The 25981-nt window shown below is 39.2% G+C and overlaps 1 protein-coding gene across 2 annotated transcripts in view; it reads left to right on the forward strand.

The window, feature by feature from the left end:
- Positions 1–25981, forward strand: part of NALCN (sodium leak channel, non-selective) — a 241612-nt gene that overhangs the window by 174419 nt on the left and 41212 nt on the right. For both annotated transcript variants that reach the window (XM_065628719.1, XM_065628725.1), the window contains exons 16-18: positions 8219–8355; positions 10097–10238; positions 24114–24187. In XM_065628719.1, the coding sequence (XP_065484791.1) occupies positions 8219–8355; positions 10097–10238; positions 24114–24187 (353 nt within the window). The remainder of the gene's footprint in view (positions 1–8218; positions 8356–10096; positions 10239–24113; positions 24188–25981) is intronic.

Here is a 25981-nt window from a genome sequence, read left to right on the forward strand (position 1 = left end):
GAGTGGGCAATACACAACCCAAATTTCATCCGACAGAAGTGCTACTCAGGGGAATTGCACATAATGTTGTTTGAGATGCCTTGAAGAATTGGAAAACCTGTAGAAAAATAGCTGTTGTAATTACGTTATTATGTCAGGGCCACCACACAGGGCCTAGAGGAACCAAGAACCAAATATTATGAAGTGTGGTTGAAGTCAGCAGGTACCATCTGACCTTAGGCAAGGATACATTGACAGTCTTACATAGCACTATAGGCATGCTAATAAGATCTACATATTATAAATACTGCTTTCTAACACTTCAAGTGTTACTCTTACCCAAATTCAATTTGTAAATTTTTTAACCTTAATTTTCAAATTGCTTTTTACCTGCCTTTTTTCATGGTTCAATCTGCTCAAACAAAATTGAGCTTTTTCTTCGTGGTAAATGGAATTGCAGGTATAAATAATAGTAACTGAACAGCTGATTTGTATTGAACTTTAAATCAAATGCAGGTACAAAAAAGTTGATGTAAATTGGTACCAAAGCTGAATGTGGGCTTTGAAAGCTTAACTGTATGCATATGGGTCTATCTTCTTTTATGCGTGTATCTTCTTTCAGTATAGTTCATTCATGTCCAAAAATATACGAGGTTCTTACATTTTCAGAATAATAACAGGAAGGGAAAAAGGGCTCATTTAATCTGCCTTTCCGATTTTTAATTGTTTCATTTACATGTCATTTAATTACTTGGATTTCATTCAAAGCTCCTTTTAACAAGCCAAAGGTGATAGCAAATCTGAGAATTTGGAAAAGTAAAAAATTCTGGAAAACTGTTGGGTGGGTGCTGGTATCAGTTCGTAGTGTCTTTCATCCCCCTTCACTTCCATACTCAAAGTGTTTGTTGTTGGAGCACACAACATATCCTGCTAAAAGTGTAACACAGATATTATACAGTCACTTTATTCTTCAAATACATCCCCTAAAGGAGATTTCCAGTTAAAAATGTTGATATCTAGCAGTGCACTATAATGTACCAAACAATATTAATTTAAAACTATCCTGTAGTGAGACCTCCCCTGAACTTTTTCAAAAGGTTTGAACTTTACCGTCACCATGAAATTATTCTGGGCAGCTGGACAGTTCCTAAGTAAAGTGTCTGTATATAAGTAGCAAAGCTTTTAATTTTGAACATGATTGATCGCAGCCTGTTATGAAAACTGTCAACTAAAATGAAAGAGTTAGAGCATTGCAGTAAATTTTTCATAATCGTTTCATTTCATTGAAATATTTACAGAGCGTTTAAGTGATTTTCACATACACTTGCCTCGCAGACCATATGAAAACTGCATCTTTCACTCTCTACAATTTGCACGTTATTGGCTCTTCCTCCATGATCAGAATTAAATGAATAGGGAACAGCAAAAAATTTAGGAAGACTGGGTGTTATCCCTTTGGCTAAGGTTAACTCTGCTTCTCCTTTGGTATGTCCTCACCAAAGTGAGAAAGTCTTAGAAATTCAATGACTGTGTTAAGTTTGAGCTTTCCGTTTGCTTTGCAAGAACATGACTTCCGATACTCACCTTAGTTAGCCCTTTGAACTATTCAAGTGATCATGTTCATATTACCAGATCCTGGAGCACCTCCATGTTCCAGGCTGTCAGCTCCCACCTGAGTCCATAACGAAACAGAATCACAGAATGTTAGGGATTGGAAGTGACCTCAAAAGATCATCTAGTCCAATCCCCCTGCCAGAGCAGGAACACCTAGGTGAGGTTACACAGGAAGGCGTCCAGGCAGGTTTTGAATGTCTCCAGAGAAGGAGACTCCACAACCTCCCTGGGCAGCCTGTTCCAGTGTTCCGTCACCCTCACTGAGAAGAAGTTTCTTCTCAAATTTAAGTGGAATCTCCTGTGTTCCAGTTTGTACCCATTGCCCCTTGTCCTATCATTGGTTGTCACCGAGAAGAGCCTGGCTCCATCCTTGTGACACTCACCCTTTACCTATTTATAAACATTGATGAGGTCACCCCTCAGTCTCCTCTTCTCCAAGCTAAAGAGCCCCAGCTCCCTCAGCCTTTCCTCATAAGGGAGATGCTCCACTCCCTTCATCATCTTTGTGGCTCTGCACTGGACTCTCTCCAGCAGTTCCCTGTCCTTCTTGAACTGAGGGGCCCAGAACTGGACACAATATTCCAGATGAGGTCTCACCAGGGCAGAGTAGAGGGGAAGGAGAACCTCTCTTGACCTACTAACCACATCCCTTCTAATACACCCCAGGATGCCATTGGCCTTCTTGGCCACAAGGGCACAGTGCTGGCTCATGGTCATCCTGCTGTCCACCAGGACCTGTAGGTCCCTTTCCCCTACACTGCTCACTAACAGTTCATTCCCCAACTTATACTGGTACCTGGGGTTGGTCTTGCCCAGATGTAAGACTCTACACTTGCCCTTGTTATATTTCATTAAATGTTTCCCCACCCAACTCTCCAGCCTGTCCAGGTCTCACTGGATGGCAGCACAGCCTTCTGGCGTGTCAGCCAGTCCTCCCAGTTTGGGGTCATCAGCAAACTTGCTGACAGTGCACTCTATTCCAAGTCATCATTGAATATATTGAATAATACTGGTCCCAGTACTGACCCTTGAGGCACTCCACTAGACACAGGCCTCCAACCAGACTCTGTCTCATTGACCACAACTCTCTTGCTTCTTTCGTTCAGCTGGTTCACAGTCCACCTCACTACCCAATCATCCAGACCACACTTCCTCAGTTTATCTGCAAGGATGCTGTGGGAGGCTGTCAAATGCTTTACTGAAATCAAGATAGACCACATCCACTGCTTTGCCATCATCTGTCCACCTGGTTATGTCCTCATAAAAGGCTATGAGGTTGGTTAAGCATGACTTCCCCTTGGTGAAGCCATGTTGACTGCCTCTAATGACCCTCTTATCCTTGATATGCCTTGAGATGGTGCAAAGGATAAGTTGTTCTATCACCTTCCCAGGGATGGAGGTGAGGCTGACCAGTCTATAGTTACCTGAGTCCTCCTTCTTGCCCTTTTTGTAGACCAGAGTGACATTTGCCTTCCTCCAGTCCTCAGGCACCTCTCCCTTTTCCCACAACTTAGTAAAGATGATGGAGAGTGGCCTCGAAATGACTTCAGCCAGGTCCCTCAGCACCTGCGAGTGCATCCCATCTGAACCTCTACATGTCTACACGCTGGGTGGAGAATGGATTGAGAGCAGCCCTGAGGAGAAGGACTTGGGGATGTTGGTTGATGAGAAATTCAACATGACCCAGAAATGTGCACTTGCAGCCCAGAAGGCCAGCCATGTCCTGGGCCCCATCAAATGAAGCGTGACCAGCAGGTCGAGGGAGGTGATTCTCCCCCTCTACTCCACTCTCATGAGACCCTACCTGGAGTATTGCATCCAGCTCTGGAGCATCTCTCCTATGAGGACAGGCTGAGAGAGTTGGGCTTGTTCAGCCTGGAGAAGAGAAGGCTCAGGAGAGACCTTAGAGCAGCCTTCCAGTACCTAAAAGGGGCCCACAAGAAAGCTGGAGAGGGACTTTTTACAGAGGCATATAGTGATAGGACAAGGGGTAATGGTTTTAAACGGAAGGAGGATAGATTTAGATTAGATAGAAGAAATAAATTCTTCCCCATGAGGATGGTGAGACACTGGAACAGGCTGCCCAGAGAAGCTGTGGGTGCTTCATCCCTCCAAGTGTTCCAAGGCCAGGTTGGATGGGGCTTTGAGCAACACGGTCTAGTGGAAGGTGTCCCCACCATGGCAGGGGAGTTGGTTGTATCTAGATGATCTTTAAGGTCCCTTCCAAACCAAACCATTCTGTGTTTCTGTGCGCAGACACTTCTCACATTCTGCTTCTGCGTAAGGGCATGTAGGCTGGAGGGCAGACATGACACTCACCTGACGATCTGAAGTGCACTGTGGCATGTCTCTTCTGGTGAACATAGAAAGAGGCAGTGAGAACAGAGCTCTCCTAAACAGGTCCTGCTGATTATCTCACTCCAGTGCTTTAATGCTTTTTCAACAACTCCAGTCACTGATATCAAAGAAGCTGCAGTATGCACTTTGAAAGAAGTCACTACTTCCACCCTGACCACACTTGCAATGATTAATATCCGGGTGACCGTAGTACTACAATGTTGTAAGGTAAAAAAAAAAATTAGGAACCCCATTTATTGCCTTACTCTCTTCCTCAGGTTCTGCATAACACTGTATATACTGTGTGGCTCAAGTAGTTTAACATAGCATATTTTTTAATTTTTGAATGTGAACACTTTCATTTCTGAAACAGAGTTGAGAAAGCTTTGGAAGCTGTCAGAGGTGGAACGGTTTCTGAACCGTCTAATGGCGTGGCTCTGTTGTCCTTGTGGGGCCAGTGTGGTACCATGGGAGGTGTCAGCTTCATGCCGGGAAGGCTGCTGTCTCCAGTGGGGCAGAGATGGCTTTTCTGACCATCCTGGCACAATTGTCTGACCACAGCCAGGGTGCATCTGCCTTAAAGAATGAACCCTGCCCCTTTTGCTCACTAGTCATTACCTGCTGTCCCTTTTATTCCCCCTGCCTCTACCCCAGTCTTCCAGTTTCGCTGCCACTCATGCTCCTGTGGGAATTTAGGACAACCGCTTACAGGTTCTCTTCAGTTTTAAAGACCCAGATCTTAATTACACTAAAGCTGGTTTTAGCATCACACATGGGGTTTGAAGCCACCTTAAGGACCAGTTGTTGGTTCTGATCCTTACGTCAGTCTCAGTGCCTGTGGTGCATTTGGGTGTAACCAAGGTGGAGCTTGGGATTTTGTTTCCTCCAAGAAGAACCTGGTTTGGTTACCAACACAGGTTGTAAACTAAACAAGCAAAAAGCAGATGCTTCTGATTGGGGGATTGACTTCAAACTGCTCCAAACCAGATGGAAACATGTCCATAATGCCTTTCTGGGAGAAAAAATAAATATTCTCTTTACCAATAAGTCTGTCTTTCTCACAGCTGTCTTTTGTATTGATCCAAGACAAATACGTGAACAGATCAGGGGGAGCTTGGATTTCATGAACGTGTATCTGAACATATTATTCAAGCTACCATTTGAATCCCAAATTAAGATTTCCTCTCTGCCACTCCTCACCATTTGTGTACTATTTGGATAAGTTCTTCTGATCTAGGTTGGGAGCAGACAGTTGTACCGCATGTATTATACCAAATCCGCCCCTGTAACTCAAGCACCATGGAAATAGTGGAAATAGACATAAACTCCTTTATGGCTTTACAGGAACCATTCCAGCAGCTGCAGCTAAAACCAGGCCAGGCTGACAAAATGTTGGTGAACTGCTCCCAGTAGGTTCTTTGGAGCTGGAGATCAAGGGCCACACAGAGCAAATCATAGAAACATAGAATCCTTTCGGTTGGGAGAGACCCTCAGGATCATCGAGTCCAACCATAAAACCTGAATCAGACCAGTGTACATCTCCTTGTCAATAGTAATAATAATAAAAAAAATTAAAAATCATAGATAAAATGTCCTGATACTTTATTTTGGGGTTAGCTGTTACTAGCAACACTCTGCACCATCATTGCCACATATCAACATAATCTTGTACCTTTAAAAATATAAGTATTTGTTATGCAGTAAAGGAAGTTGAAATGTAAAGGTATTAAGCAGCAATACAAAATAGTATATATGTCATGTGGAGCATCAATTACACTGTAAGTGCATAGCAAAAAACTCAGTGAAGCTAAATGTCTTGTTCTCCCAAATATGTAATATTATCACAGCATGAGTAATTGGAGATATTCTGTAGCCTATCTTGAATCATTCTCCTGTTTAGACAGGGGATGTTGCTGTCCCTTTGCTTACCTTTTGAACTGTACAGTTTTCTGCTCCCAGGCTCTCCCTAATCTGTTCTGCACGGGGACTTCAGACAACATTGCATTCTGCCATATGTTCTCTAGTCTGTATAGACTGACTTCTGCAAATAGGATTTCATAGTTGTAAGAGACATTGTCCTTGCCAGAAACTGCATACGTATGCAATGATTTCTTCTTAAAAATTATACCTTTATTTCCCTCTAAAAATTAAACCTTTATTTCCCTCTAAAAATTAGCCCTTCCCAAAGCTTTTCAACAGTACAATGTTGCAGAAAAGCTTTGTTAGATTATCCAATTAATTTCCTTGTCAGTGAGGGATTCCTTTCTATAATACTTTGGCATTTCAGAGGTTCTGTCTAGTCTGGCACTTCCCTCTGGAGACCTCTCTGAACACTCAGAGATTTCCCTGTAAGGACAGTAAAATTCCCTTTATTTCATCCCCTCATTCCTATATTTGGGGTACTCTATTATATTCTTGAAGTCCTTTGTTTTCAAATATTTCTTAGTTAAATTTAGATTTTCTTCCCTCCCCTTACTTTATTATCAGTTATGGTAGATGTAATATAAATATTTGGCCCCTTTCATCTTTCTTTTCCTTTTTCTCCCTTGCCCCAGTTGGTTTATGTAGCTCTCTTCTGGTTTTCATGGCTCTCCTGCGCTATTTTGGCTGACTGATAAAATGATATTTCGAAGTGAATGCATACCCAAGTATGGTCTCTTCAAAGCAGCACGGAGAGGAGCTGCGGACCTCTGTGCCATTTTCTAAAACTCTATAATGTCTCCCCAACAGAGACTGGTTGTGAGCACAGCCTTTGGCTGGTAACGTAATTGGTGGCCAAACTGGCCTTTTGGTGCTGCATTGAAGTCCAAGTTATGGTTTGGTTTCTGCTCTTATTCTTGCTCTAGAATGTTTTCAGTCTGTTATTTCCTGCCTGTTTCTAAATCTGTCCTTTTCCTTGTCCACTGTGGTATTTGCAACTCTTCACATTTTAATATCAAATGAATTTCATTAATGTCATAATTTCTTCCTTTTCAGGATCATTAATGAAGGATCATTAAATAGGACTGGACATAATACAGATTTATGCAATATTCCCTTTCTATTCTGATTCAGTGCTTTACTATTAATCATTAGTCTTTGTTTGGAGCTCTTCAAACAGTTTTCAGTCCACGTGACAGCTTATATCCAACCGAATATAGATTGATTTTCAGTTTAAGCTGTTCTATGGCTGGAAGTGGTGATGTTGCTGATAGCATGACCGTGCAGCAGAGCAGTCATTCTATAGCATGCTGTGGGAGCAGACGTTTCACTAGGCAGTGCAGATGAGAGTTAAAACTCCGTTCAACTTCCTGAGCATTGCCCCTGGTAAAAATCTATAGCTGATGTCTATCAGCAGCATTCCCTGCAGGTGCAGATGGTGAAAATCTGTTTTAAAACATACACTTCTAAGGCCGTGCTTACAAGCAGGTGGGAGAAAGAGAATTGAAATATTCTCTGTTAGATGTATACTTATTGAAATAGTATGCAACGCACCATTTAAAATAAAGGTAAAAATGAATTTCACTGATTATTTTTGACTTGGTGTTTTGTTGGCAATAACACAACTGAATTGCTATATAAGGTAATCAGAAATCAGGAATCATATCCCCATATCATATATTTTGTATCTTCTATCATTAGATTTCGCCATCATCTGTCCACATAGATGTATCTGCCTTTTCTATACTTAAATGTGTGATATTCCATGGAATAACAGTTTGTGGATAGTTATAAATGCAACATTTGTTATGTGATTTGTTGCAGCTGAGTGTCAGAATTGCTGATGTAGATGGATTCTTTGAAGTCCATTTTTATTACTTAAAATACTCATCTAAATGTAATTTTCCTGTTATTTTCATGTCCAGAGAGCTGGATTCACTCCCTATTAAATTGCTATGTTCTATTTGAATATCGAAGATCTGCCAGCATATACGGAAAGATGTTCCTAATAAGAAAAGATCATGGATGTTTATTTGCTTGATAAAAAGTATTAGGGATCTGTGAAGAAAACATAGAAAAAAAACGTATTGAATGGGACACTAATATGCTTCGTATTTTAAAATTAAAATTACCAGCAATCCTCCCATTTTATGACTTTCAATTAAAGGCATGGTACTGTTAGGTATTCGTAAGTTTCTAGCACAAGCAGAGCGATAAACTCGTATCAAATTTACCCTCTGTAGTTCTTTGCTGCCATCTTCTGTTTCTTTAAATGGTTGCCATTATCATTTGGATTATGAAAAATAAGGCTCAGATATTACAAAGCAAAATTTCCCTTTCTGTCATTTTTTCATTTCCTTGTTTTCAGCTAAAGCAAAGTGAAGCAAATGCAGATACAAAGGAGAAGCTTCCATTGCGTCTACGCATCTTTGAGAAATTTCCAAACAGGCCACAAATGGTGAAAATCTCCAAGCTTCCATCAGATTTCACCGTTCCAAAAATAAGGTATTGAAATATTTCCTTTCCTAGTATGCTGTAAACTTTCTTGGTGCCATGTAGCACCCAAAATATTTAACTGTTTTGCTTGTGGATTAGGCAGATAGTTCAGAAAATCAGAAGCGAAACAGAATTAGCATTGGTGTTGGAATGATGTCACATTTTGGTTTTACCTAATTTTTACTTTTGAAAACAACAATAATCCTAGCACTCCTTATAACATATTCATGTTATGCAACTGGATTGACCGGAACTGACACAAATACAGTATGATTGAAAAGTCTGTTGTTATTTCTCCACTCCCATGTGGATTTTAGGCTCTTGGCTGCCGCAGACAACTAGCAGTCTAATCAATTCTCATGTAGCCTTTTAAAGATAAGGTCAGCTGGCAGCAGATCATTAGAGGGGATAACACAGGCCAGCCAGTACCAGTTACTCTGTGATGACCTTGTCCCCTCTTTATGTTTGCATAGTCACCACTCTCCTCTAAAACTCACGTTAACAAAGGATCAGACCCTCAGTTGGCTACTAGATCATAAGTTACAGTACAGTTATTCTTGCTGTGGTCCCCAAAAAACCCTTAGAGAAATCCGAGGGGCTTCTGTAGTACATATAGGCTGCTAAGACCGGTGAAACAGCCCAGGCTGGCCAAACAGGTCCTCTGGTCATGCCCATTCTAGTATCCCCACCAAGCACATGCCAGGAGAGAGGATGGTATGAAAGATGCTGTCTTTGTTCTGGGTCTCCTGAGGTTACATTTCTTTTGATTAATCTCACAAGGAGGCTGAGGCAACTGGTTTGACCTGTTTGTATCACTTTAACTGAATGGAAAGAATACCGCTGGTCAGAAGAGTCAGGAAAAAACAACCTTCCAAACCTCAAGGAAGCAGTTTTAATGTTTTGTTTTTAGTATTAGTATTAGTATTTTGGTTATATGTTGAGGGTATTCTTCTCCTAGTCTCAGCCTTTTTTGATATTTCTTTCTAGATGTGTTTTTCCCCGCATGCTCTAGACTAACGTGATCATGCTAACTACTGAAACAGACTTCAGACTATCACTAGCAAATCATAGCTTTAAATCTGCACTATTGTACTATGCAGAACTATCTCTCCAGATAAAAATCAGTTTTGACATTGTCAATTTGCACCAAAAATAGGGCAACTCTACTAAACTCAAAATACAGCAAGATAAATGTACATTTGTTGTAAACAGAAATGCTTTTATGTTTTACACATGGCATATGTGAGGCACAGAGTTGCTGAAGCACCTTAATACTGGCATTCAAAGCAGTTATATGAACAGATGTTGTTTGATATCTTCAAGAAATAGTTTCTTGCAGAGAGTATGTTTCCTTTGGATTATATCAGCATTTGATTTACATTAAATAACAACTTGCTGTTTAATAAGCTTAGAAGAGCTGAAAACTGCAAAGGCACTTCAAATATTTAGTACTTTAACTGGTAAATAACTTAACTAACTAAATTATTATTTAAAGGAATAAAGTTATTTTCTTTGAAACTACATGCTAATCACCCATCTCTCAATTCAGTTATGGATTTCTTTAAGAAATGAATTTGAATTTTATCAGTTGTTTCAGCACTCTGTCCATTTATATGTCTGTAGCCCAGTACAACTTTTTCTTGGAGTTTATCTATCTTAGCGCTAATAGGTTGTAACATATCATAAAGGAAACCAAATATTAACTCTCCCTGGGGTTTTAATCCATCAATATCTTCTGTTTGTTCACAAGGGAAAGTTTTATGAAGCAGTTTATTGATCGCCAGCAACAAGATACCAGCTGTTTGCTGCGAAGACTTCCTTCGGCATCTTCTTCCTCATGTGACCACTCTAAAAGATCAGCTATTGAAGAAAACAAATACATTGATCAAAAGGTAAATCAAGAGTATAGGGCAGTATGTGTCTTTCCCTGAGTATTTTGAGGAAAGTCCTCATGTTATTCAGTTTGTCGAACTACATGAAAGTGAACACAAGCTGGGATGACTGAACACAGGCTAAAAAGCTGTATTTAATTTAGCCTAAAACAGACATCACAGCAGACCCTCATTTGGCTTGAATTTTCCTGTCTCCTTTGACTTCAAAATTTAGGATTTGGTACATAATTTTGTTCAATGTATATATCTTATGAAGCTATTTTTTTAAGTAGTCTTACTATTAATCACTGAGAAGCTAGTGGAAAATTAAAATCTGTGAATACCACATTGGATTTTTGAGTACCTTGATACTGTTACAATGCTGAAAATACACTTCATTGAAGCAAGGTCTCTGTGTAATCACTGGAGATGAGTAAAAATTTAAGAATTATTCTAATTATTTAGTGGACATTAACCTCTCTGTCACAAGAAGACAGGTGTTGAAGACATATATTTGATACTTATTGTGCTGAATGCTGCTAGTGTCCCAGCTGGACTGGCATGGATGGTTGGATTTGAAAAAAATCTTCATGTGCATCATGGAAGATACTGGTTTCCCAGATTTCTAGTGATATCTACACTGACATCACTTCTTGATCACTTATAATAGCGTGGAACTTAGTAGTGACAAGGTCCTTTCAGTATTCATAACAGGGCGCTGAAATCCTATTTGAATATTAACATCAGGGGGTTGTAAATACATTTGAAGTTACAGAACCCCAGACAAGGAAAAGAAGGTACGTATTGTAGTTACACAGTGTAGCTCTGGCTTTCCTAGTGTGTAGTTTGCAACTATAACTCAGGACAGTATTCATACAGGCAGGAAGCAGGGTTGGAGAAAACAATACCCTTCTGATAATGAATGAAAAGAGCCAATTTGCAAAATACTGTTAATTTCTATCCCTGTTTCAAAATATGCAAGAGCCCATTCCTGTGGCTGATGCATTCTATGGCATCAGTAAGCCAAAGCTGAATAGCATGGCCTGAGAGGGAGGTCTGTGGTAAAATACTATTTACCAGACAAGGCCATAGGGAGGAATAAAGCCTAAATGGACGTCATCTACTCTAACAAGCACAGCAGAAAAATTGGATAAGTTATTAGATGACAAGCCTAGGGGTCAGCAGAACTATGCCAAATATCACTAATGAGGGATCTCAGACACTGTGCCAGGGAGATCAGAGAACATTTCTACCGTGTAATGAAGAGATGAACAAAGACCTTAAACTTTTCCCAGGCACACAGATGAGTCCACAGTATGCAATGCAGAGCTGCGCAATGATTCGGTAGATCTGTTTACATGAATATAGTTTAGATATATTAAATTGCATTCTTAATTCCATCTGCCTGCTGTTCTCAAAAGTGAATCGGTATTGTGTTTGAAGATAGATGAATACACGGCACACTTTATTCATTAAGATCTTGCACTATGAAAACAGAATGCTGCATTCTTTTCAAATTTTCACTTCAAGAGCAAATATGCATGGCCTGGCTTTCATTTTTGATTTGAAATAAGTGTTTGCAAATTGATTTTGCACTATTCAACCTGCTTTAAGCATATACTTTTGGATTCCCATGCCTCAAGGGTAGAATCAATGATGAGTAATATTTCTGATAAATGTAGCTTAAAACAAGGTATTTACACATTCCTATTAAGAGGGAGAAAGCACTAGGAAGGATTTTGTGAAAGTAATTACTATGGCTTTCTGTAGCGACAGTTGCCAAGGCAACCTCACTTTTGTACGAACAAATCCTCTTAAAAATATCTTATCCTTAAAACAAGCTTGGAATGACTGGTTGCACTTAAACATAAACCTTACTTTCATACTTTACTTTTCTTGGTAAAAAACCAAACCTGACAGAACATTTTAGTAATCCCAGTGCCTAGTAGGATGCATTCCCACTGCTCCTGATAGAAGTGCGATGGCTTCAGAAACTTTTCACATAATCTTTGCATTGTAGTTGATGAAAAAATAGGGTGAAATCAAAAGGTGAGATTCTGCTGACAGACTTAACTCTGTCCTTCCTTTATGGAGCCTGAACTGTGACTAGTTCCACCAGTTTCTCCTGGACTTATATCAGTATTTCTGCATTCCACACCTGCTGAAGTGATAGGAAATATTTCCACTTAAGCAAATTTCTTTTTTTCTTTCTCTAAAAATCTGCCACTATATATATGTGGAGTCAATTTTGTGTTCAAAATCAATCTGACCCATAATTTGTGGTGACAGATAAAGTAAAATGGTTTTTGCTCTCTTATATAGTGGGTTTAGTAACTCTTTTCAGTATTATAGTTACTCACTTCCTTGAAAAGATGTTTTAGGTTGTAAAAGGGGTGTAGATTTTCATTGCATTCTTCTTTTAATGGATTTTACCCTCTCAAAATAATTGAAAAATTTATTTAGTTGTATATATTACCATAACCATGATGACAGTCAGTTTTAAATTATTTTCATCTATGCCAAATCAAAAGAACAGCTTTGGAAAACAGATTTCTCTGCTCTACTCCTTTTTTCTGGTCAAGTCTGTGAACTCCAGAAGTTTTTCTAACTCTTCCAAATTTCTAAACTCTCGTCAAAGTAATAAACTAACCAAACACTAATATACCTAAATGTCCTTTACCTTGTCTGCATCCCCTAAGAGTTCTTTCTCAGTATGTGGGATCTGAGTGGGTGTGCGGGGACAGACAGTGCCACTTTCATTCTTCTACATCCAATGCCAGTGACACCTGGGCCAGCTCAGACATGGATGCTCAGTAGGCAGCTTAGTGTGATGATTTGCTTGAGTTGTTTATGATTATCTGTAACTTTGTGGGCAAGACTGGGATCCTCTGGGCTTCTCTGAACTTAACACTGCTGGCAGTGCAGGATGGTCGTTCTTTGCTCTCTGCTTGAGGTCTGTTGAGCAAATTTTCTCAAACCGATTGGTTTTGCCACCGACCTCCTCCACTCCATGCTGAGCTATTCTATCCTGGAGTCTGCAGGCCATGAGGTGAAGAGCTCTGGGTCTAATTAGAGAAACCAGGACTGTCAGGGTCAGTGATGATATCCCTGTTGTAGTAGAAAGTATGAAGAAGATGCTTTCTGGTGGAAGAAGGAAGACTGCTCAGAAAAAGTGCAAATATAAGGAGACAGTGCCATTATAAAATTAATGAAAAAAGTATCTGCAGAAAGGGTTAAAAAATGAAAAGAGGGAGTGGTATGAAATGAACATTGTAGATGTGGGAGAAGGGGAGCTTTAGAGACAGAGAGGAAGGTGTTCTTTTATACTTATATATTTGTATGAAAATTATTCATGGTATCCTGGGAATTTCCTGAGCTAACCAATATTTCAGTAAATTCTTGGACAGGAGAGCTGGATGAAATATGGAAACAGATAATTTAGTGTAAGTGGGTGGATGAGAAGAAAGGAAGTTGGCATAAAATAAGGACATCTCACTGTGGTGACTCTCACAAAAGCCCAAGGGATAGTCTCCGCAAGTTTTAGGGGACAAAAAACCTAAATGAGCCATAAGTTTTACAACACACCAGGTGTCCAGTAAAATACAGCTGAGTTGGCTGTAGACCATTTGCCTTGGCCTCTTGACTTCAAGACTAGGATCAGAGGAGCACAGAAAGACATCAGAGTGCTTTCCTAAGAGACAACGTTTGGCAAGCCCTGCGGAAAATTGTTGTGAGGAGGACACTCCTGAATCGGTTACTTATCTTAGACCACACAAGACAGGACATTGCTGCTGAAGTAAAATTCAAAACTGACAGGCTTGTGAGAGGAACTTCGAAAATGCCTGTGGCTCAGTATATACAGACACCCATGTGCATGTTTACTGCAGTGGCACAGCAAGAGTGAATTACAAAACAAAGCAAAAGGGCATTTAATATATGAATGTATTTAATAGTTCAGACTTCGAGCATCTCCCATTTAATTGAAGACGTATAAACAAGCCAGCCCCCTTATTTCTGCATTTGTAACATTAATTGGATAATACCAAATATATCTTCTGTTTTCTGTCCTCTTTGTCATCCTGTCCCTGTTCTGTTTCCTTTCACGTGTATGAGTTTGGGTTTTAGCTCTGCAGCAGTGCAGTTAGTAGCCATTCCTTTCTCTTGTGGGAGCGAGATCCATCACTGAGGTCCAGCTCCTGTGAACGCTCGACCTCCCACACCATATGCCTCTGCCATTGATTTCCCAGTTACAGCAGAATGTACCTGTATGATGGGAGGCCGTGGTCAGAAAGTGAGAAGTGATCCATTATCATGGAAGACTATGAATACTAAGCAGCAGACCTCATGCTGGATTCTGCATTCTTTGGGGGCTCCATGCACAGAATAGAGCACCAAAGTGATATGTTCACGATGACCTGTGTTGCCTTGCAGGTGGGCTGCTGAGCTTTGCACCCGCTTTTTTTATGCTATTTGGCTTCATTCCCGGATATGATCCTGCTGATAACCATTAAAGTTAGATGGGATGGAACACAAACATCAACCCGATTACAAGCCTCGTCCTGGAATGGTCTGAGTTCTTCCTTGGAGATCAACTCCGTCTGATTTATGTAGAAATCATTGTCTCCTGACACCTCAGGGAAGGTTTAGGATTTTAACTGTTTACAATTTCACACACAAATTCAATGCACAAAATTGCCCACAATTTTTAGTGCATGTTTGGTTAACATCATAGATACTCCATTTGTGAGCTGCTGAGACATGTCACTTATTGTTGATAAGATGTTGTAGTTTAATCTAACAGTTTGTTCCTACATGCCTTTTTCTGATCTGTGCTCAGCTCCTTTCATTAACTATTCTGATTCTTGCAAAAAGAATCACGTATATTCTGAGACTATTCTGAAAGGACTTTTCCTTGCAGAAAGTATTTATAATTGTTAAAGCTGAAATAGCCTTTCAGCTTTTTTAAGGCATAGCCTTTAATATTGAAGACAGAGGATCCCAAGATATCTCTCAGAAAATCATCAGGCATGAAGACATACTCATAAATTTTATTTGTATTTTTTCCTTCTTAGAAAAGTACCAAGGGTAGAGTATTTATTCGTAAATTGTCATTTCCAGAATTTCTGCTTATTCTTTTAATAAATTTATGTCCCAACTTAATGAACCTCTTCTGAACTTTACTTTGGACATTCTTTTGTGCAAAGCAGAATATTGGCACAAAAAGTACTATAGCATTCTGTTGAGCTCCTGATTATTCTTTTCTCTAAGTAATTTGAAAGAATAATTTTATCACATTAATTTTGAATATAGCAGAAACTAATAAAGTATAATTGCACATTAATTCCAAGTAGAAAACATTATTTATTTTAAACACTAATAAATACTGATTTTTTTCTGAAGTAATTCTTGCAGAATTTAGCACATAAGTATAAAAAAAAAATCATTCAAACTTTATCTTGATCTCCCTTTACCGAGTATCTGAGTCGAACTCTGTCCTACAGTTTCAGTTGCCATATACCACTTGTTAATTAAACACAGCCAAGTGCTTCAGTCTTACCTATTTATGTTATTCACAGGATATTTTCAAAATCTATCTAGCTATAACATTCAGAAAAATCATTAAAACAATCTAACTACTGGAATGAGAATGGCTTATGAATCCAGCATTTTCTTGCTCATTATGGTCTTGATTTTCAAGACTATTTTTATCCCATGTCTGTTCTCATCAGATCTTTCTAATGGAGTTAATATATGTAAATACAGTGATGTATTTCAGGTTTTTTGAAAATTAATCAGTAGACTTCTGTGTGTATTTTGCATGTTTTTAAGATTTTGTTTATTTTCAGAAAAAAAAGGTATGTGACAACTTCCCAATGGCCCTATGTCTAAATAATCAATTTATAGAAAAAGACACTTTCTCATTAAGTGTTTCACCATATATACATTTCAGCTGGTAATGTTTAGCTATTATTACTATATTTGCCTTAAAAGCAGATAAGACAGACTGCAAGGACTCTGGTCTTGTCATGGTCTGTCTCTGGCTTCTGTTGCTTTTAAATTGCTTTGTTGCTCTTGCCTCTAGATAGTATGTTCAAAATTCTGCCTGGAAAAGACCAGTTTTCAGTTACATTCTGAGATAAAAGAGGCTGGGGCCTGGATACTTTGCAATTTTCAAAGTGCCGTAATTCAGCACTTCTTTCTGGCATTAGCTTTCTACGTCATCGGTTTTGATGACTTCACAAGTTTGATACAAATGCTGTAAAGATGCAGAAAAACACAAGGGGCTGATCATACTCTTGTTGTTTCTTCAATCAAACAAATTTCAGACATGGAAAAATTTTTAGTGCTACTGTATTTTAATAGAAAAGAATATGCATTAGTTTGGAGTGAAGGGAGAGGCAATGAGGGCTGGATTACAGGAAAGCCCTTCTGCTGGAGCCTTGTACTTTCCCTTTCCCTGCTCCTACCAAGGAATCCAGATTTCCTTCTCCAAGCCCTTGGGTCTGCCTCACTCACTCACAGGTCTCATTCACAAGAACAGGTTAAATATAGTTGTGATCCCTTTGTGCTGGTGAAGGGAATTACATGCGTATGCTTGTACAACCAGGAGTAATGTTCTTCCTTGTTCTTTTGTGAGGACAGGGCAAGAGAGTTGGAGTTTTTTAGACCAGAGAAGAGAAGGCTCCAGGGAGACCTTATTGTGGCCTTTTGATACTTAAAGGGGGCCTGGAAGAAACATGGGGACAAACTTTTTAGCAGGGCCTGTTGCGATAGGACAAGGGGTAATGGTTTTAAACTAGAAAAGGGGAGATTCAGACTAAATACAAGGAAGGATTTTTTTACCATGAGGGTGATGAAACACTGGCCCAGGTTGCCCAGAGAGGCGGTAGATGCCCCATCCCTGGAGACATTCCAGGCCAGGCTGGATGGGGCTCTGAGCAACCTGATCTAGTTGCAGATGTCCCTGCTCATTGCAGGAGGTCTGGTCTTGATGACTTGTAAAGGTCCCTTCCAACCCAAACCATTCTTTGACTCTATGAAAAACCTACCCTTTACACCACTGAAAGTAAAAAAACTCAGATAAGCCAAAGGGAAAAACCTAAGTATAGCATGACAAGACATAAAAAAGAGGGATTTTTCCCCTTCGCTGAAGCCACTCCCCCATGTGTCTGAGATGGACTATTATCATCCCCTTCAAGTCTTTGGGGGTTTGATTAGCATGCTAATATTAGCCTTATCCACATTCTCAGACTTAATTGAAAAAGGTTCTTGGTTATGAAAGGACATGTAGATTTTCCAGACCAGTAGTCAGCTAATTAGAAGAACATGGCTTTCCTTAAGAGACAGGCAGCAATGAAGGGCTACAAAAGGAATTAATGCTATTTCAGGTCAGTGACTCCCAAGAGTTGAGGAGATTATGCCCATTTCTCTTTCTAGACATCTGATCAAAAGGGACACCCTATGACTCCTTGAGGCACTTACCTAATGCTAGACCACTTTCTTGACTGCTCAGTGAGCCTCTTTCCTATATGGGACAACCTCACCAAGGGCCACACTTTCAAAGTCCAAATGAAAATAGTTAGTTCTGCTTTGAGAGAGGGAGATGGATTAGGTGATCTATAGAGATCCTTTGTAATTGCATCTTTTATGATTCTGTAGGCATTAAGCAGAGTTTTCAAAAGAGCTTAAGAAATTCTCCACTTATTTCTATAGGATTTAGTCACTTAACCTGCTTAAATTCTTTTGAAAGTTTTGTTAGGTACCTACCAACAACCCACAGTCTGACCTTCCATCACTTTTCATATTTTTGTCATATTAATTTTGATAGAGTCCAATCTTTTCAGTACAAAGATGCCTAGACAGAAAGTTGTTGAACAAATAATAATGTATGCATGTAAGAGGCTACACAGCAAACTCCTTTGAGCCAAAAATATCCTATATTTAATGGAATGTTCAAGCTTTGAACAGATTCTGCCCAAACATCTCCTTGCTGTATCTTAAAAATCACTCTGAGATATTGCTCCTTGTAGTGACTCTACATATTTTCCCGAGAAGCTGTACGTATTTAAATTATGATATAATACCTAACAATCTGTTCATTCTGCACATCTACATAAACAGTCAATTGGCATCCAACAAATTCCAAACTGAAACAGAAGCTTTCGATTATTTTTTTTTTTCTTGCTTGGAATTTCTGGCATGGTACAGAAGGCTATCCCCATATGGTCCTGCAGTTGCTATCAACAGCACTAAGCTAAAATTCCTAATTTTCACATAAAAGTTAAGAAATGCTGTAGAAAAATATATTGCGTTCGCTTTTATTTTCGATCATCGACCAAGTATTTTAGACATTTACATCTCGTTATTTACTTAAGACCTGTCTCACATTTTTTTGCAGAACACCCACCAATATTGTCTCTTCTGCCAACTCTGCAATGGTCTGATGCAAAAATAATACACTATATCACCAGTTTTTACCTGTTGATAGGATACAATTCTCTGTCAAATTCAGGTTGAAAACAGTTGCTTTATGCAGTGCTTGCTGGTGTTGGTGCACCACAAATATATTGCTAGGAAAATATATCAAAACTTCGACAATGAATAGCATTTCTCAGAACTACTGAGCCTTATCGTAACTGCTATAAATTGGCATGGATCCCCCTGAAGTCAGCAGGGCTGTGCTAATACACTCGGTTGTGTATTGGCCTGATCCACAGTCATTAGCTGTCACCTAGCAAAGGTACGGTCCTGTGTTGCTTTGCTTTTAATCTTATGCCAAGGATATTTTTTTCCAGGGTAGAAAGCCTGGATTTTTAAAATATACTACTAAATAAATATTGTCATTTAAAACGTCTGCAGTACCTTTTCAAAGCAGCAGGTGGCACTTGCAGAGCAACAATGTTCTGTGATTTAGCTTCTTTTACAACATTTACAGTGGTTTATGGCTTTGTCCTTGTCGGTTTGGACAAATGGGATTTCATAGGATGCAACATTCAGATCAAGTTCACACTGACTGGACTGAAGTCTGTCCTGCCAGCAGCAGCAGTGAAGGGTACCAGCGCTTGTGGAAGAAGATCTGCAGATCTCCTAATTCTGTGCCTACAGGCGCATCTGTGTAAATAAACTCAAAGGAATGTGGGAACCAAGACATGGGCTTTATTCATGGCTTTGTAGGAGCACATGCCTTCCATATAAAACTTTTTCATCCAGGAAATATTATTGGTAATTTGCTAACCTGACACAGCTGTTCCTCACAGATTAAAGTATCCTGCAGGAGCTCTTTAAAATGTATTGTTAAAAACATATTTAATGGTAATCAGATGCTGTTAGGTGATTTCAGGACAGTGTCTTATGCTAAAGAATAATGTTCTATAGCAGAAAGCTACATGGCACTGTTATTTCTGCACTGAGTGTACTTATAGGCTGCATAAAGAAGTAAATAAATAAATAATGGCCAATAAAGATACACTGAGGGTGTCCTCACAATGCATCACAATCTGTAATAAAAAACCCAGCAGGCTAAACAGATATACCCTAAAATAACCACAATAGATTATACTGTAGTTATTTAATTCCACATCATCTGGTTGAGTAATGTCTTTTGTACACTAACACTGCTAATAATTTCCTCTGCAACATTCAAGAACTCGGCAGGTATCACAAGTTTTAATTGCCAGCCTCCTTCTGCACCAGCATGCGCCATCTAGACATTATTAAACAAAATACTGATCATCACCTCAATTTTCTGTTTGTAGAATTCCATTGCATTTGTGTGGTGTGCTAGGCAAATTTGGAAAATTAAATGGGAAGAAGTTTGTTTTATTTATCTAACACAGAAATAAGGACAAAGATTTTAAAAATCTATAGTAATGTTTGCTTTTCTTCAACATGCATATTGATATATGCATGTTGCTGTTTGACTGCTGAATCCTTTAAATATGACAAATAGATCAATTGTGCTTATCTAAAAATATTATCTTTTATTGCTTCTCTGGATATTTTAAATTTAAGGTAAATTCACCAGGGTTCTGCTGAAGCGAGGATGCCTAAGTCCTAAAGAGCAATGAGGACCATCATCTCCAAAAACCATAATCCTTGGAAGTGCCTGGGTGGTATTATCAGTTCCATTTTGGACCACTGTGATCCCAAGGCACCGAAGCATAGGATCTTCTGCATGCTTGTGTATTGCTGGGTTATAGAACTGGATACATGGCTCCAGTCTAAATTCTGCCCCACTGCAGAGGCAGACAGGATGGTAACAAACCTTTAAAAGTTCCCCTCAGCCTCAGTCCATTGGGTGTGCTTAGACCACAGTCAGTGCCCAAGGACCTGCTGCCTCAGGTGCAAATTTCACAGCTGGTCCTTCTGAAATAAAAGTGCAGGAAAAATAAATGCACTCTTTGCACAAACACCCTGGTGCAACACCCTGTGTTCTGGTCCCTTTCCCCATTCCCAGGACTTCTCAGGCATTTATTTGTTGAAGCATCACTGAATAAAATCCGTGAACAGCTTTGGGAGTAGGAATTAGAATGCAGTCTTTTCTCCCCCATCTAAGTGGCTCCAGATGTGGGCTCCTTCCTGCTGCTTCGCTTTTTCTGTCTGGCTCCATGGATGTTGCACCTCTGGCTGTGCGGTGGCCAAAGACCAGAGAGCAGCACGCTCCTTGCACATATCCAACAGACAGCTAGAGTGTTCATTGAAGGCATCAAAAACGAGGTCAAACCATTTCCAACTGAGATGTGCAAGGGATTTAGCAGTATGCTTTTATGCAAAATATGGACCACCCCCTCTGTCTTTGTTAGTCTGGCTACCTAGAGGAAGGATTCAGCAGTCCCTGGTAGGCAGATGTGCCAGATGTGAGTAGACCTTGGCCTAGACCTACTACTAGCAGTTTTTCTTAAGATGTTCTTCTTCCTTGCTGGCACTAGATGGTTTAGCACGTGGCTTGGGGAAGCAATAAATGTATCTGTACAAGCGCCCAACCTCCTTGTAAAGTCTGAAAAGAAGTTGACTCCTTGCTCCTGCTTTCCCAGTGCACATTCCCTTGTTGATAACCTGGCTGAATTTCCCTGCTTGGGCCATACACTAAATGTGTTTTGGCACCGCATAGATGTGGTCTGTGCCATATAGGAAGCTGTAGACATTTTCAGGAAAAATTATTTGCCTCAACTTTTTTCTGAAATCAGGTGAGCAAACACTGGAAATTTGAAAAGAAATTAATGCTCTCTGTGTTTTAAGTCTTTTCCATTTCTAAGTCATTAACAAGCAAAGAATTGTTATTAGAAATAAATGGACATAACACATCAGTAAGCAGCACACTTATTTTTCCATGTTTGATGTAATTGCAATTATTCTAAAACAGTTATTTCTAACATGAAAAAACAACTAAAACAAACAAAAAAAAAGAGCTGGTTTTCCACCTTCATTATTCCCATAAGTTTGATATTCATAATTGAGTCTTAAAAAAATTAGTAGCTAAACCTTGCGAAATGATAAATAGTCCTGTGGTTTGGAGGTTTCTTTTTGCAAACCTGATAAGAGGAAAAAGTCAGTCATCTGGGATTCCAGTTACTCATCACTGACATTAGAAGAAAAAAGATGTGAGAGTTGCCATTACTTTCACCATTGTGAGTTATATTTAAATCCGTAATAAAGTACCATGCTGATAAATCCACTACACCTGTGCTGAGGTACTGCAAATGAGTTAAAACCTGCACGAATATGTTTCAATATATGAAATATTTACCCCAATACAATGTTTAATATAATGGTATACCTCATACTGTGATTTTCAGTTTATTTTGAAGTTAACCATATCAGGCAATTGAGTGATTTTTTGGTTTGTGTTCAAATACTCAAGAATTCTGTTACTATTTTTTTAATCTTACCTGGAATTCCAATACCTTTATTTTCTAAAATCCATTCTGAAGTGTTGCATACTTTATTTCAGTTTTCAAGTTGCAGGTTTCTTAAGGAGCCTACAATATCCCAAAATTGTGACATTTTCAGGTCATCTATGTTCTTACTTCCACAGGCTGTACAGAGATGCGTTAGGACTTGAGAGCAGTTAAAGGGGCCAGACTTGAAAAACCAAGTGTTGGGAAAGAGATTGTAGATTGCTGTTACAGATGTAGCTTAAAAAGCAATAGTCATTTTATTAAGGGCAGCCAGTATAATTAAGATGTTTTAAGGTATATTCTAGGCTTCTATTTTTCTCTAAATTAAGACATCTTACTGTGAATTGAAGTCAATCTGGGTCTTGAGAGAAGTTCTAGCAGAATTACTCATCAAGTGACTCTGGATTTGAGGTGTTTTAGAAATACATCCTGAGGTCAGACACAGATCAGTTACACAAATCCAGTATTTATAACAAATAGTTTTAAAGAAATGTGCTCAATGGTTCTGTTTCAGATCAATCAAAAACAGGGCACATATTGCTGGGAACTGCCAAATCTCTCTCAACCATTTGCTTCAAGAAAATGATCTCAAAACAGTTGTCAGAGTTAAGTCTTTTAAGGTGCCAGAGGCTTTCAGTTCATCACAGGTGCAATTCCTCAGCTAAATTCTTCAACCATTATTTGTTCCTTGATTTACATTGTTTGTTACTACTTGCTTAGAAATTCAGTGCTTGTTTTTTCTTGTATCTTGTCCCGCTCTGCTCTGCGCTGGTGTGGCCTCACCTGGAGCACTGAGTGCAGTTCTGGGCGCCACAGGCTAAAAAAGGTATTAAGCTGCTAGAGAGTGTCCAGAAGGGTTTGGAGAAGAAGCCATATGAGGAGCAGCTAAAGTCACTTGGTTTGTTCAGCTTGGAGAAGAGGAGACTAAGAGGAGACCTCAGGGCGGCTACAGCTTCCTCACCAGGGGAGGAGGAGGAACAGGTGCTGAGCTCTTCTCTCTGGTGACCAATGACAGAACCCGAGGGAATGGCAGGAAGATGTGCCAGGAGAGGTTTAGGTTGGACATGAGGAAAAGGTTCTTCACCCAGAGGGTGGTGGACACTGGAACGGGCTCCTCAGGGAGGTGTCACGGCCCCAAGCCTGACAGTGTTCAAGAAGAGACTGGACAAGCCCTCAGACACACGGTGTGACCTGTGGGGTTGTCCTGTGCAGGGACAGGAGCTGGACTCCATGATCCTTGTGGGTCCCTTCCAACTCAGGACATTCTGTGATTCTATGATCTCAGTCCATTCATTTAATGTCCAGGAAGTCCCATTCACAAGAATATGCCTAAAACACTGTTCATGACCAGAGGCAATAACAAGCATATTTTGCTCTCCACATTTTTTGCTCTACATCTAGGAAAAAAAAGAATAGTGAAGAGGGCAAGAACAGGCAGGCAGGCCTGGATTCAGGAGAAACAGGAGACCGACTTTAATCTTACCTAACTCTAGGCACTGAAATGAGACATCTAAACCTTGTTAGCTGGCTCTTCTGTAAAGTCAAGGCATCTCCAGAGTATGATCCAGCCTAGTCAAAATCTGCAGTGAAGGAGGAGTAGCCAGGATCAAGACAAAGGTGTGACTTGGCCAACTGGAGAAGAAAAAATGTGTGTAATAAAGGGAATAATATTAGTACTAGTCAACAAAACTGTCTGCTCCTTTACACCTGGAACTAGCTATGGATTGGGATAGGGAGGACGAAAGCTGCAAGATAAGGCTAGGATCTTATACATTCCTCAAAGAATTAGCTCTGTGTGACCATTTTGATCTTTTCTACTACTCTCTTTGTGGAAAAGGACACCTGTGCCACAGACAGTGAAAAACAGCTTTATGATAGAGAACATTATGTGTTTAATTTTACATACACTCAGCATCATTATGTTTCATTGGTCTGTCAGATACGTGTGCTTTATTTTATGACAATTAAAAAGAACACCCTCTTTTTCTTAATTTTATAGCTCCGTAAATCTGTTTTCAGCATCAGAGCAAGAAACCTTCTGGAAAAAGAGACAGCAATCAATAAAATTCTAAGGTAAGAGTCAGCAGTGATTTGATAGTATTGTGACTGTCATCTGATTTCTCATAACCTTGTTTTTCATGAATGTTACTGCATGTATGATACTTATGACAGTGTATCCTTTTGTACTACTTCTATTGCCTTCATTATCAAAGATAAATTGCTCTTTTTTCTCTGGATTTATTATATACTTGAACAGCAACAAGACAGAGATTATTCTTGTTCAGTGTGTATTTGAATAATGTGTCATGCAGAAAGATGATTTTTCAGCTATTTTCACATCTTCCTTCTACACCAGAAAAATGTCTCTTCGTAAGTGGCGTTATTTTGCCTAAAGAATTCCAGCTTAGTTCTTGCATAGATAGGCACATAAACATTCACAGGGGTTGTACGCTAGAAAGCATAGACTACAGCTGATTATATTCCAAGTAGGGAATGTACAATGAAGAAGACTGCAGAACTGTGACTTCTGTAGAAGGATTTCCTGAATGTTCGAATAATGATCACTCATTTCGGTATTCCATGTCAAATAAGTACTGAGCACCGTAAGTAAATAATACACTCCTACATCTCCAAAACCGTGTCTATGGTTATCATATGGGGGTAACACCATGCTCTAGTTGTTCATGTCACTATTGGTTTTACCTGAGAATTACTGTCATTGATACAAGGTAGATTAACAATGCCAACAATGTATAGATCATTGAGTTTTTATATTTACATTCTTACCAAAGCACGTGCATCCCCAGAATACTGTTAATGACTGGCTCCAGGTAAATAAACAGTATGAATAACTGATCTGAGAAGTAGAGCTGTGGGAACAGATTAAGTCTGGCAGTGTTTTATGAGGAACGGTGCACTAGGAATTCAGTGTGATTTTGGAATTGTGAAATTTCTTGAAAAGCGCCTAGTAATTATGTGCCGTTTGAGAAATATTACAGCTCTTTAGTTCTTTTTAATACTCTCTAAGAACTGTAGAAATTAATGTGCAACTTTTTCTGTCTTTAAACCCATGGTCATGAAAACATGAACAAGTACTAATTCAAATGAATGCTCTTTGTCAAAATAATATTGAGAAATGTAACTTCAAGACCATAAGTATTCTATTTTAATGAAACTTAGGGCTCTGTTTGTAAGCATTTATTTAAATTAAGTCAACATACCTTGATTTTGCAGGCATTACTGTTACAGAAAGATAAATACAAGTCTCTTTGTCCTAATCAAAAACCTTTTAAAAATATGATTTTAGATACAGGCTTCATAGCAATTCTTCAGTAAAACATTTCTAATGAAATTCTATGTTATATTACAACTGTGAAATGTTGTTGACACCTCTAGGGTTACCCAAATGTCAATTTGTTATGTTTCCTATACTATACCACAGAGAAAACATATAAACGAAGAAAATACTCTACTGTTTTATACTTAAAAACATTTTAAAACCTGTGACACCTGTAGGGGCTACATTCTCTCTAACGCAGAAGAAAAAATGAAGTCCTGCAAATCAAAATTCAGAATTCTGATGAATTTTTCCATCATCACAGAACTTTCTCCTTTTCAGGAGAAGTCTGAGACAGAGTGGGAGGAGAATCCAAGCAAACTGTCATTTGGACTTCACTAATTTATCAGAGGTACAAGGACAGAAATCAGTCCTTCCAGTTTCAGTCCTGCTAACTTCCACTTGGTCCTTGAGAGCACGACTTCTGCCAAAGTATTGTATCTTGGAGAATTCTTCTGAAGAAAAATTTTAGAGGCAGAAGAATAAAGTTTTAATCTATTACTTTAATTAATCTATTAATTTAATATACA

Source organism: Caloenas nicobarica, chromosome 1 (assembly GCF_036013445.1).
Source record: "Caloenas nicobarica isolate bCalNic1 chromosome 1, bCalNic1.hap1, whole genome shotgun sequence".
In the NCBI taxonomy this organism is placed as follows: Eukaryota; Metazoa; Chordata; class Aves; order Columbiformes; family Columbidae; genus Caloenas; species Caloenas nicobarica.